Source organism: Callithrix jacchus, chromosome 12 (assembly GCF_049354715.1).
Source record: "Callithrix jacchus isolate 240 chromosome 12, calJac240_pri, whole genome shotgun sequence".
Classification (NCBI taxonomy): Eukaryota; Metazoa; Chordata; class Mammalia; order Primates; family Cebidae; genus Callithrix; species Callithrix jacchus.
In genome coordinates this window covers 89,753,706-89,767,560 of record NC_133513.1, presented here as the reverse complement: position 1 = coordinate 89,767,560, position 13,855 = coordinate 89,753,706, and the positions used below count along the sequence as shown (strand labels likewise).

The 13,855-nt window shown below is 36.3% G+C and overlaps 1 protein-coding gene across 39 annotated transcripts in view; it reads right to left on the bottom strand.

The window, feature by feature from the left end:
* Window positions 1-13,855, bottom strand: part of LCOR (ligand dependent nuclear receptor corepressor) — a 144,606-nt gene that overhangs the window by 64,782 nt on the left and 65,969 nt on the right. For 30 of the 39 annotated variants that reach the window (XM_054243180.2, XM_078346167.1, XM_054243185.2 and 27 more), the window contains 2 exons: window positions 10,055-10,120; window positions 9,633-9,712 (listed from right to left, as the gene is read on the bottom strand). The exons of 3 other annotated variants lie outside the window; for them this stretch is intronic. In XM_054243180.2, the coding sequence (XP_054099155.1) occupies window positions 9,633-9,712; window positions 10,055-10,120 (146 nt within the window). The remainder of the gene's footprint in view (window positions 1-9,632; window positions 9,713-10,054; window positions 10,121-13,855) is intronic. 6 more of the 39 variants (XM_078346171.1, XM_078346173.1, XM_078346186.1 and 3 more) reach the window with 1 other exon arrangement.

The following is a 13,855-nucleotide window of genomic DNA, read 5'->3' as shown; positions in this document are numbered from 1 at the left end:
CTTCTTTTTAATCTGATTCTTCTTACTTCTTAAAATGAAGGTGTTTTATAAAACTCAGTATTTTGTGCTTTCCTCCTCAAAAACTTTGTTCAAATAATCCAATCACATGTTTTCAGAAACCCTCTCCAGTATATTTTCACCTCAGACCTTTTATTTCAACTCATTTCCCACAACTGTCTACTGACACTTTAAATGTTCACTCTCACCTCAAAATGCTTTGAGCTAACTCCATTATTCTCCTCATAAAAATGGCCACTGCACCACAACTTCCCCTTCTCTGTTCTTGACTTCTAACTGACTTTTAATTCACCATGCCAAGCCATCTGGGGTGGAAGCCTAATGTCAGTATCACTTCCTTCTCCCTTATTTATATATTTACATAATCACTAAGCTTTGACAATTTATTTCAGCACATCGCTTCCTTACGCATCTTCACAGCCATTACTCTAGTTTAGTTTCATTTTCTGAATTATTTTAAGACCCTCCCATAATTTTCTCACTGTAAATCCTAAACACAATTACCAAACCAACCACTCTAAAATACACAAAGATCCTTTTAAGGTTCAGTGAACATCTTCTAGATTAAGTAACTCCAGTGTCATCTACTGCATCTCTCAAACTGCTACAGTACTTACATTTTCATTTATTAGCCACCATCTCTAAATTACTACATATGGGAATGAGAATGGGATTTTACATTCAACGTTCCCTGCCTACTGGGAACTCAGGTTCTGGGTACACAGGATGGATGATTTAAATCTCCTTATAGATTACAAGTCTAATTGCTTTTGTCACCCACAGTTTCCTCGATATTCTACAACCAAGTGGGGACCAGGTCTTTTAATTCTTTGTTATCCTCTCTGGCCAAACACAGAACCAGACATTTAATAAACGTGCCAAATGATTAGTCTATTCGTTGACTAAGACCACATAAAATTGAACAGAGCAGTCACCAATTAATGGTTTCCCCTAGCCTGTTTTGCAAACAACGCCACAAGTCAGAAGACAAAAATAAATAAATAAACTCTTTGATATTTAATGGAATCTCCTACTGAGCATTAATTCACATCAAGTAGTTTTCTTGAATTTTTCTAAATAATCTATACCAGACGTCTCTGGAAATATGACAAGGTAAGCCCCAGCAATTTAGATTTGTACAATTAACTGAGCACCTAATTAACACGTATTGATTTGTCACATCTGTTTAACTTTGCATTCTATTTAAATCTCATATATAGGCTGGGCGCAGTGGCTCAACCCTGTAATCCCAGCACTTTGGGAAGCCAATGATCAGATCACTTGAGGTCAGGAGATTCAAGACCAGCCTGGCCAACATGGTAAAACCCCATCTCTACTACAAATACAAAAATTAGCCGGGTGAGGTGGTTCATACCCGCAGTCCCAACTACTCAGGAGGCTGAGGCACAAGAATTGCTTGAACCTAGGAGTGGAGGGTTGCAGTGAGCTAAGATCACAGCACTGCATTCCAGCCTGGGCAACAGAGTAAGACTCTGTCTCAAAATGTATGTGTGTATGTGTGTGTGTGTGTGTGTGTGTGTGTGTGTGTGTAATACATGTATTTTATATATATAATCTCTCCTTTATATATATGTGTGTATATATATGTGTAACCTTTAAGTAGCTCATGTGTTTCTTTCTCACTCCTAATGGAAGCTATATTAATATTTTTTCCTCCATAGTTCTTTTTATATAATAGGTATTATAAATACTTACTGATTTGTGGTATTCTGGTGTAAGATGACAGGAAAATCACATCAAGAATGGTTGAATAAGCCCAAAGTAATATATTCAACATGAATACATGTTGAAGAATACAATAAAAAGGTAACAACTAGATTTATCATTTGCTCTTAATATAAACTTTCAATGGGAGCAGGGTGAAGACGAGGTGAGAATGACTCCTAGACTACGAAAGGCCGGGTATCACTGTACCCTGTGCCAAGCACCGACATCCTGCCGCTAACACCGCCAGTATGCCTGGAGAAAGGCTGAAGGGGACGCTAAAGGAGACAATGCCAAAGTGAAGGAAGAACCACAGAGATCTGTGGGTTGTCTGCTAACCCTGCTCCTCCAAAGCTAGAGCCCAAGCCTCCAAGGGGCCCTGTAAAGGAGGGAGAGAAGGTATCCAAAGGGAAAAAGGAAAAAGCTGATGCTGCCAAGGAGGGGAATAACTCTGCAGAAAATGGAGATGAAAATCAGACCAGGCACAGAAAACTGAAGGTGGTGCAGATGCTGTGTGAAGTGTGTGCAGTTTTGATAACTGTGTACTCTTGCTGACTGTATAGTCTGAAATACTATTTTTCACCAAGTTTCATAAAAATGCAGAATTTTATTTTCCTTTTTTTTTTTTTTAAGCTATGCTGTGAGCATACAGAATACATCACTGTTGCTTTTTGGGGAAGGGGCACAGAATGTCTCCAAAGCTGGACTGATGTGGGGGAAAACACCTTTCCCTTTTAGTTTAGAGACTTCCTCTTGGCTCCCAGGAGGTGGGATTTCTTGACTTTGACACACATGGCCAGCATGACACAAAAGCCTTGTGGTATGGAAAAACAAATGTGTTTTTATGTCCTCTTCTCCCTTTCCACCTTTTGGCATCGATTTAACTCCCTTAAATCCAAACATCTGTTGGGACCTCGGCCCCAATAAATGGTTACCAGTGTGTCAGGCAATCTGAACTTACCAGTGATACCACTGAGATGGCAGCCCTCAAAAGAGCAGTGGTTCCATTTCTAGATTGTGGATCTTCAGATAAATACTGTCATTTTCATGTCAATTCCTGAAAGTCAGGGGCAGCTCTTGAACAGTTGTTAAACAATATGCTGAATGTCAAATGTCAACCCTCACTCTAAACTTCCCCTGTTCAAAGCATCAGATGAAGACTTCATTCGGTTTTACAGCGGCTTTCTGATTTCTGTCCACTGAATAAGGGAGTCTGAAAGTTGTTCTATACTGTTAACGACAGTCTGCCCATGTCCTGCCTGAAATATCATGATTGTTTATCAAAAGTATCTTTAATAAAGCTGGATACAGTTTGGCTTGGAGGAGGAAAAAAAAAACTATCAATGTACTAAAATAGCAACAAAGGCCTGAAGCGGTGGCTCACACCTGTAATCTCAGCACTTTGGGAGGCCAAGCGGGGTGGATCACCTGAGGTCAGGAGTTTGAGACCAGCATGGCCAACATGGTGAAACCCTGTCTCTACTGAAAATACAACATTAGCCAGGCATGGTGGCGCATACCTGTAATCCTAGCTACTCAGGAGACTGAGGCAGAATAATTGCTTGCATCTGGGAGGTAGAGGCTGCAGTGAGCTGAGATCATGCCACTGCACTCTGACCTAAGCAATAAGAACAAGACTCCATCTCAAATAAATAAATAAATAAAATAGCAATAAAAACTAAAATGTTAAAGGGATATAACCAAATAATGCATATTCATGAATCGGAAGAAACTATAAAATATTCAGCAAAATATTTCTGATACAGTGAAAAAGATTTAGTTACATGACTCCTGAGCTAGCTGGGCATTGAAAGGTATCCATAATCTGGCTCCAACCATATCACTGGTAACTTCCAAAAATAAATGCCCTGTTCCACCCAGGATGTGCCTTCTCATCTCCGCTTATCCAGACTTAGATGTTCTTCAAAAACACAGATCAAGTTCTAACTTTCTTTTGCAGACAGTCTTGTTGTGTCACCCAGTAACGATCTTGGCTCACTGTGACCTCTACCTCCTGGCTTGAAACAATTGCTGTGCCTCCCAAGTAGCTGGAATTATAGGCATGGGCCACCACAGTCAGTTAAATTTTTTATATTTTCAGTAGAGATGGGGTTTTGCCATGTTGGCCACGCTGGTCTCAAGTTCCTGGCCTCAAGTCATCTGCCCACCTGAAGCTTCCCAAGGTTCCAGGATTATAGGCGTGAGCCACTGCACTCAGCCTCAAGTTCTAACTTCTTAGAACATTCTTCTAATATGCCAATAAAAAATACTAAATTTACTTTAGTCTTAACATAAATTCATAAACTAATTTTATATTTTGATATAACATCCTACTCTCCCGTCATCCTTAATAAATTGTCATGCTATCTGTACTTTACAACAGCGATCTCTATCTCAGCCATACACAAGAAGAGACTCATCACTGAAGCAGTCCATTTTTAGGAGTTAACTACTAAAAGTAATTTCTTATCCTTCCCATCTCTCTGCCACTCTCTCACTACTACTACATTAGCTCTTGATACTATCAACACAACTGTAATAAAAAAAATCTCATCAGATGGTTTTTCAGTGATATATAAAATAACATAGATACACATGTACTTTAGTAAACATACAGTTTCAAAGCAATGACACTCTAGTACTAAGAGTACACCTAGTGCTCACACTTTGGATTCTTAATTCTCTGACTAAAAGTAACTAGAGCTCTTTGGAGAAAGGCAGGGCTGGGACAGGGATAGTACATGTTAAGACTGGAATATCTTTTCATGCCAAAAAGTAAAACAAAGTGCCTGAAAAAAAAAAAAACAGGGAAGAAAGATGTCAAAAAGGACGCAAGAGCCAATTTCAAATGGCTCTAAATGGCCTTGGATAATGTGAACTGCAAAGTAAACAAGGACTATAATGAATTATAATCCACAGAATAAGAATTCCAGTTCACACTGATACATTAAAACAACAACATAAATGGGGAGAAAGAGAAGTTCTTTCTTACACTAGAATTCCAACTCATAAAGGCGGAATAATGGAAACAGAAAATCATCTGGTTAACATCACAGTAATATTTTTTTCAGGCAATATTCATCAGTGGATGGTAAACTTAGTTTATGATCAAAAACACATAATTTTTAAAAAGAGGATATTTACAAAATCTCAAAGTACCTCCCCCTACAAGAAATCCATTAACTACAAAAAGGAAAAAAAAAAGAAGAAAGAAATCTGAGAGAAAAGAGGCAGACAGCACCTTAACCAAGTGATGAAAGTATACATCACCATGTGCTTTCTGATATGGTGCACTTAAAATGATACATCAGTCAGACTGTAATCCTGGACAGGATCTTGGACGAGATAAAAGACACTACTGAAATAAATGGCAAATTCGCAAAGGTTTGCAGACTATACTATTATATCACTGAATTTCCTGAATTTATAATTATACCATGGTTATATAACATGCTAACATTTGGGAAATCTGGCTAAAGGATATATGGGAATCCCTTTTACAATTTTTGCAACTGTTTCATAAGGCTAAAATTAATTTTAAAATTTGAAGCTTAAAAAAAGGTTAAAGAAAAGTCTCATGAATAAGTGGTACACAGAGAACTGTGTATATATGGTCGGCACATGCAAATACTAAAAACAGCTATTAATTATTATAATTTTCCAAGTTTATTAAGCCTCCTGACTTCTTAGTCACTCTTTAAATAAATATTTTAGAGTGCCTACTTTATGTCCATAAAACAGAAAAAGGGAGAAAGGAAAGAAGTAGGTAACTGAGGCAGTAAGTAGGTAACTGAGGCAGTCAGTCACTAACAGATTCCTAACACAGTTAGGATTGGTCATTTCAAATACGCTTTCCCTCTTTCCAACTTCAGAGTTGGAGAAATTTCCAACTGAGGATTCTTTCCCTTTTTCCAACTGAATTCCAAGGGCTACTTAATTCTTGCTCTCTACTTTCCATGCTCCTGCTCCTATTGTTATCAAAATGTGTATATTCTAAAAACATCAAATTTTTGGATGGATCAAATGCCAGCTGTGTGATTTTGCCCATAACTTAATGTCTCTGATCCTTTCCATTTCTTTCTTTTTAAATTAGGATTGTTTTGAAGATTAAATGGGAGCATGTGGCTGGAAGTGGTGGTGCACGCCTGTAGTTCCAGCTGCTCGGGAGGCTGGGGGATGAGAATTGTTTAAATCCAAGAGGCGGAGGCTGCAGTGAGCCAAGATCAGGCCACTGCTCTCCAGCCTGGGTGAAAGACCAAGACGCTGTCAAAAAAAAAAAAGAAACATGTAAAAGTAACTGGCACATAACAGATGCTCAGAATGTATTAGTTGCCTTTCCTTTCAAATTATTTTCTCTAACTTCTGCAGGATCCTGAAGTGTAGTTCAAACATTTATACTTATCTCTAAGAGAATCCCTGTTCTATTTCCCAAAGAGGCTACTTCATATTTTTCACCTATATATATATTTTAAAAGTAAATATAAACAAGGTTATTTGCTTTATCCATTCTAGATTATTTAATGAAAATCCAACTAGCTAAAAGATACGCATAACTGTTTTCCAAATATCGAATCAATATTTCTAACTGCTTTTCCAAATATTACCTAGATTATTTAACCATGCCAACCTCAAACTCAAGATTCCAATACCTACCACCTATGCTACCACCTACTGGCTATTACCACACTCTCCAGATAGTTCCTTCTTTAGAATCTGAAGCTAGCCTTAAAATGCAAGTCTCAATCCAGTGAATATCATTTCCAAAAAATAAAAAATAAAAAGATTTAGTTTCTAGATTCTAGTCCTTCTCAGATAAGATGCTCCAAATGACTACAGAGTTCCAATATAAACACTTTAAGTCTAACACAACTAAAGAAATACTGTCTATCTGAAAATTCACATGACATAGGCTTTCTCTTTTCCTATTACAAATGTATGACTTCTCTGAAAATAATAAATGCCAAAGAAAGGCGGTGTAGTATCCAATGGAGAAAAACAGCTTTCCCAGAACCAGCTGAGTTGTCAAATGGAAATATTATTTTTATTTAGAAAACCAACTAAAAACTGTAGAACTACAAACAGTAAAACAGTTGCTTCAAATGCTTCATTTCATGACTTTCTCTATCTGTATTTTCTTCTAAAAATATTCACAGAAGCCAGTGTGGAGATGTGCATCTGTAGTCCCAGCTACTTGGAGGGCTAAAGAAGCAGGATCACTTAAGCCCTAGAGTAGTTCAAGTTCAGCCTGGACAACACAGTGAGACCCTATCTCTTAAAAAAAATCATATATTTTTCCCTCATATAGCAAAGGAAAACTCTCAATCATATCACAAGAATATACTGTATACAACTACCAAGCATAGAATGACTCTCTTCCTTATCGTAAACCGAAAAAAAAAAATTGTAACTTTTCTTTTTATTCTTCAAAAGTTCCTATTAAATGGCTTGCTCAATAAATAGCCACAAGATATGTGTGCACGTGCACGCGCACACACACATAGAGTTTAAAATTATGAATTTCAACTTCACTGGAAGTTTAATTCAAACCATGTTGCTTTACTTTCTAGTCTCTCGTTTTGGAACCACATTAAGCCACATCTTCCTCAATTCAACAAAAACAGACCATTCCAAATAGAGCAACAACCTTTTCATGTAGAAAACAACAAAAAGAAGCCACGAAAGAAGAATATTAAGAAGGTTTTAAGTTGGCTCCATGTTGGCTTTCAAATTTTAAAGCAACTTGCCAACAAGGATAAATAGTGATACAATGGTTATATGCAGGGTACAAGGAAGCATATAACATGGTCTATCTAGTCTTTAGCAGTTGACAATGTAGTCAGGAACAAAAGATTCAAACACAGAAAAGGACAAATAAAATAAGGCAGAATATTCACTTGACAAGTAATTGACACAGATAATATTTACAACAGTGTGAAAGGTTGAAACAGCAATAGGAGCAGACGAAGGGTGGGGCTTAAGAGTAAAAGCAAGGGAATTTCTAGCTATAGAGAAACGGTACGCTATGGTGTAGTCCAAAGACTAGTAAAAAGCATCTTGTTTAAATGATCAGATCAGTTTAGCTGAAAGAAAACTGTACAGAAAGAAAAGTGGATTAAAATGTGGAGAGTACTGTGGCATTGTTAGGCTAATGAATCCAAAAGACAATGAGAAAGTCATCAAAGACTAAGTATAAGGTAACATTTCTACACCATTTGAGGGGTAAGGGCTGGAAGGAGTTTAGCTTTGTAGGAATATTTAAGAGACTGAGGAAAACTAAGACAGAACTATAGTAATAACTGTGGAAATGAAAAAAAAATAAAATTCATTACCAGGGAAAAACTAATAAAATCTGGTCAATGATTTAAGTTAAGAATGTATAGAGCAGAAGAAAGTGTTTCCAAGGCTTTAAAACAGGGAACAGAAGTGCCATGAAAAAAAAATAAAAGACAGTAAACCATTATTAATAAATGTTTCCAACAAGCGAAATGTTTTCTAAAGCAAAACTGTTTATGTTTAAAACAAAGCAATAAAACAACAGATACACAAAGGTTCAGCCAATTTATACAACTAAAAATAATAGCATTCATGCCGATATTATGAAGACATGTTTTAAAGTATAAACCATAGTACATCATAAATCTACATGAATTAGTAACTGCTTGATCTAGCTCTATGTTACCATTCTTTTTTTTTTTTACTCCTCCGCCCCCCTTTTTTCTTTATTATTTGTTTGTTTGTTGTTACCATTCTTTTTGTACTACCAATAACTCTGATTACTTGAATTACCATACATTTTATTTTTAAAATAAACACAAGAGTTTGAGACCTAGTTAATTATTCTGCCTAATGAACTATATAAATAAAACAATGCATGGGCCAGGCACAGTGACCATGCCTGTAATTCCAGCACTTTAGGAGGATGAGGCAGGCAGATCACTTGAGGTCAGGAGTTCAAGACCAGCCTGACCAATATGGTTAAGCCTCAACTCTACTAAAAATACAAAAATTAGCTGGGTGTGGAGGTGGGTGCCTGTAATCCCAGCAGCTCAGGAGGCTGAGGCAGGAGAATCGCTTGAACCCAGGAGGCAGAGGCTGCAGTGAGCTGAGATGGTGCCATTTCACTACAGCCTGGGCATCCCAGTGTGACTCTGTCTCAAAAAAAAAGCAAAAAAAAAAAAAACAAAACAACAACAATAATTTAAAAATGCATGGTATGATACAGATTTCTTAAGAGGTTAATCAACAGGATGGAAAGAATTTAAATGGCAAAATCCAGAGCTACCATCAAACTCTTTCATAATTAAGTATAAAACCATACCTTCTTTTTCCTACAATCCTCCAACAAAGTAATACAATGTTTTAAGAAATGAAAACTTTAAGGTACTACACTAAGTAAAAGGTCCTCAAGCTTCTTGGTTACCTTTACTTTATCTCTTTTCAAGCAACAGAATAAACAGTTTTCATCATAAAACCATACCTTCTTTTTCCTACAACCCTCCAACAAAGTAATACAATGTTTTAAGAAATGAAAACCTTTTTTTTTTTTGAGATGGAGTTTCGCTCTTGTTACCCAGGCTGGAGTGCAATGGCGTGATCTCGGCTCACCGCAACCTCCGCCTCCTGGGCTCAGGCAATTCTCCTGCCTCAGCCTCCTGAGTAGCTGGGATTACAGGCACGCACCACCATGTCCAGCTAGTTTTTTGTATTTTTAGTAGAGACGGGGTTTTCACCATGTTGACCAGGATGGTCTCGATCTCTTGACCTCATGATCCACCCGCCTCGGCCTCCCAAAGTGCTGGAATTACAGGCTTGAGCCACCGTGCCCGGCTTTTTTAGAAATGAAAACTAAATACTACACTAAATAAAAGGTCCTCAAGCTTCTTGGTTACCTTTACTTTATCTCTTCTCAAGCAACAGAATAAACAGTTTTCATCAAAAGTCCAATCAGAAATGCTTTCAGGTTCACAGTCTGCAAAAAAAATAGTAACAAATTAATAGTCATAAAAGAGAATTTTTCAAAAAATAAATTAGAATTAATTTCAAAATACTGTTTAACAAAAACCTAAGTAGTTGAGCCATATTTGTCTTAAAAGTCTTAACTCTTAAAATTCTTAAGTTCTTAACTGCTCACTAGAGTTAATACATCATTAATACATACATTAACAATATCAACTGAACACAAAAGACGCTTACATGAATACAGCTTTAACCCACATGAAACTGTGAATAAATAGGAGACTGAGGCTTAAATCACCAAGGTATCATGTATGTCACCAGGAAGAATTTGAAATACCAAAAATTTTTTGAATACCTTTAAATAAACTGAGATCTTTTAATAATGCAGGTCCAAACAGCCCTTCAAGAATACTTTCAAACCCTGAAAGGATAAAAACAAAATCCATTACCACAATAATATTCACTCTAGTGCTGAAAAATCTTGGCATAAAAAAATGATGGTGTTTTCTTCCAGTTCTCAAGGATCCTGGATTACTACTGAAGAGATGCTTAGAAAAAAAGAGTGTCAACAGCAAATCTACAAGTAGCATTTGCATTTCTGTCAATGATTAACGTTCAACACAAATTCTGAGCACATTCAAGAACAAGACCAATGAAGGAATGGAAATTCACAGGTTCTCCTACGATTTGACAAAATCCCAAACACCTCTTTGTACAAACTCTCAGGCTCCATTTTAAAAGGTACTTTACTCAATGAATGAATCAAACTGCTTCAAAATTTCCACAACTTACTAGAATTATCTAAATAGTGTTTTTTCGAATACCAATTGAGACAACAGATTTTTTGAGTTGTTTATGAAATCTTCACTGAGAAAAACTACATCACACACATACAAGCTACAACATATATATATATATATATATATTTTTAAGACTTCTGTAACTATTTAACACTGCCACAATAACTACGTGCTGGTTCCTTTATAAATGTAAACCCTACTGATTATACTTATCAAAAAAAAAGAGAGAGAAAAAAAATCCAATATACTTGTATACAAACATTTAAACTATTATGTCCTTCTACCAGTGTGAAAGTAGAAAATGAAAAAAATTCAAAAACTTTTTTTTCTGGCTTATTACCTCAAATACTGGTGATCTACTCCATGATAAATATCTTTGTCATCTTGCAATTTTTTATGGGTCAAGAGAGTAAGAAAATAAGAGCAGGAATCAGACCATATCTTTAAACAACATACCAGGAATAATGGATTAAAGCAGTGGTTCCCAAAATGTATGCGATGGACCTCACTGAGAATTCAAATGGTTATTAGAAGGGGTTTATGAACCGTATACACTCTCAGTGTGGCCCTGCAGACCAGATATTTTCAGAATACTCTGACTTAAAAAAATAAGTAACTCCCACAGCCTATCTCCAATTCTTAAGCCCTCCTACCTGCCCCCACCAAGAGAAATTCTGATTTCACAAATAAGGTATTTCAACATCTTGAAAATATCAAATACGTACTTTAAATAGCTAAAGGAAATCATTAAGCAGGTCTTATCCTGAAGAGTAAATCTAATATTCTTTCGCCTAGGTTTACATAAAATTGTAACAAATTCCAAATCTGCAGGCTGTCCGTAAATTCTTGAAAAGGAAAAAAGTAAATATAGCGAGAAATAATGCCAGCAAATAAAAATGCAAATAAAAGCTCTGGGAGATAAAAATTTTAAAGAAGAACAGAATCTGATACAAGAAAAAAAACAACTGAGCAGAACATCAATAATACTAACAAAAACTGAGTCATAAATCAAAAAGCAATCACAAAGAAAGGACAAAAGCAAATGCAAAAATCTGGTCATAAACACAAAGATTTAATCACAACTAATTTTGCTCAAAATAGCAACTGTAAACAAGTCACTCCTCTTTTGCTCATACCTGCAACAATACATTAAACCTAACAAATACTATTGATTTGATACCATAAAGTCCTATTTTGCTACTCTCTGTTCACTGGATGTTAATGCCACTCAGTTTTATTAATACTAAATATTGAATTTAGCAGTTGCATAGCAACAGGGAATGTCTCATGTGCTATGCTTGACATTAACAAAAGACAAATAAGGGAAGAACAAATACATTCAAAATTTATACCATGATATCACCTAAAAGCCAGAAAGATCAATATATAACAAAATGCCACAGAAACTAAATACTGAAAAAGACAGCCATGCCATTATGTTCAATCACTAGGGCTTTAAAACTACCTTTTCCTATCACACATGAAGAAAAATTATTTATTTTATGAAGGTGACTACTTTTGAAAGAATTCCTATCCAACATCACAACTGGTCTCAAGGTTGATCTCTAGTTTCTTCTTCACTGCAATCTGCACCATGTCTTCAGACTATTCCTAAAACATTGCTTCAACGACGGCAATACCTCTTCAAAGTTTACGCTGCTTAAAGAACAAACTCCAAATTCCAATTCAGCAATCAAAACTGCTTATAATTTGACCCTACCTACTGTTAGCTGGCTTATTTACCAGAGCTTTCCTGCTCATTCCCACAGCTCTGATCAGGATGGTCTTCTGTTGCATTCAGTGATTTCTACTTCCTAACATTTCCTCAAGTCTTTGCATCTCACTTCTGCTCAAATATAGTATTTCTCTCCTTCAAGATACTCTTCAAACTGTTCAACAAATATTCATATTCGACATATACTGAGTCTATCATCTGCCAGGGACTGCTCAACAGGCAGTGTTGGGCAGACATGTTACCTGTCCTCATGGATCTTTAGTTTCCAGTTCTCTCATCCTCAGAATTGCCAAATCATTGATTTTAAATAAAAGTCAGTTGCTTAATGTCTGCTTTCTATCACTTGCAAAAATAAAATTTGTCACAAGCCATCTAAAACCCTATGTTCTCATTTTTCTTTTTGTTCATTTATGTCTTGTCTCCTCAAGGGGAATTAATGCTCCAGGAAGGGTAGGAAGCAACGTTTCTCTTATAGGAACAATGTTTCTCTTACAGGAAGGCTTTACATGCCTACTTTTGGCTTCTGATTTAATCACACAGCTCTCGAAAACAGAAGCCTAAACTCTCCCACGAATGTCCCCTTCAATCTAAATCACAATCCATTTCCAACCAAAACTGGGGAAACAAGTTATTAAAAAAAAAAGTAACAATAACTAAGGTCAGCAATACAACCTGTTCTTTTGGGAAAAAATTAACAGAATGAAAAAGTGGTTTATTAGTCTTGGGAACCTCTCCTCTGAGATAACCAGTATAGAGACTTAGTAGCTTGAGAAGTGCTAAAGGAAATGTAGGAATATATCAGAAAATTAGCAATTTTTACATCAAGGTCCCCTGAATCTTGTACTCAGGCTTGTACTGAGCTTGGTGCTCAATCTTCAATAAAGTACAGTCATGTGCCATATAACAATGTTTTAGTCAAAGGATAGACCGCATATACCACGGTAGTCCCCTAAGATTATAATGGAGTTGAAAAATCCCTACCGCTTGGTGATTATAGCCATTGTAATGCTGGACCTGCAATTACTTTATTCTTAGATAAATTTAGTGTAGCCTAAGTGTACAGTATTTATAAGTCTACAGTAGTGTTCAGCAATGTTCTAGGCCTTCCTGTTCACTTACCACTTATTCACTGACTCATCCAGAGCAACTTCCAGTCCTGCACTCTCCATTCATGTTAAGTGCCCTAACCAGGTGTGACAATTTTTACTGTATCTTTTCTATGTTAAGAATACAAATACCACTGTATGACAATGATATTGTGTGACAATGATGGCAAGTATTTCCTATAGTATTCAGTACCATAATATGCTGTACATGTTTTCAGCTTAGAAGCAACAGACTATACCAAATAGCCTAGGTATGCAGTAGGCTGTATCATGTGGTTTGTGTAAGTACAGTTTATGTTGAAAACTGATCAAACTGCCTAACAATGTATTTCTCATAATGCATCCCCATTGTTAAGCAACACATGACTGTATTACATTTTACAAAATATCACTTCAAAGGTGCTTACTGGCAGTAATAATGTCCTAATAAACAAAAAGGGGAATGATACTATCTGGAGTTGTTTGCTTAAAACTCAGGATGTGTGATTTGCTGCCACCACCACACTGAACTTCAT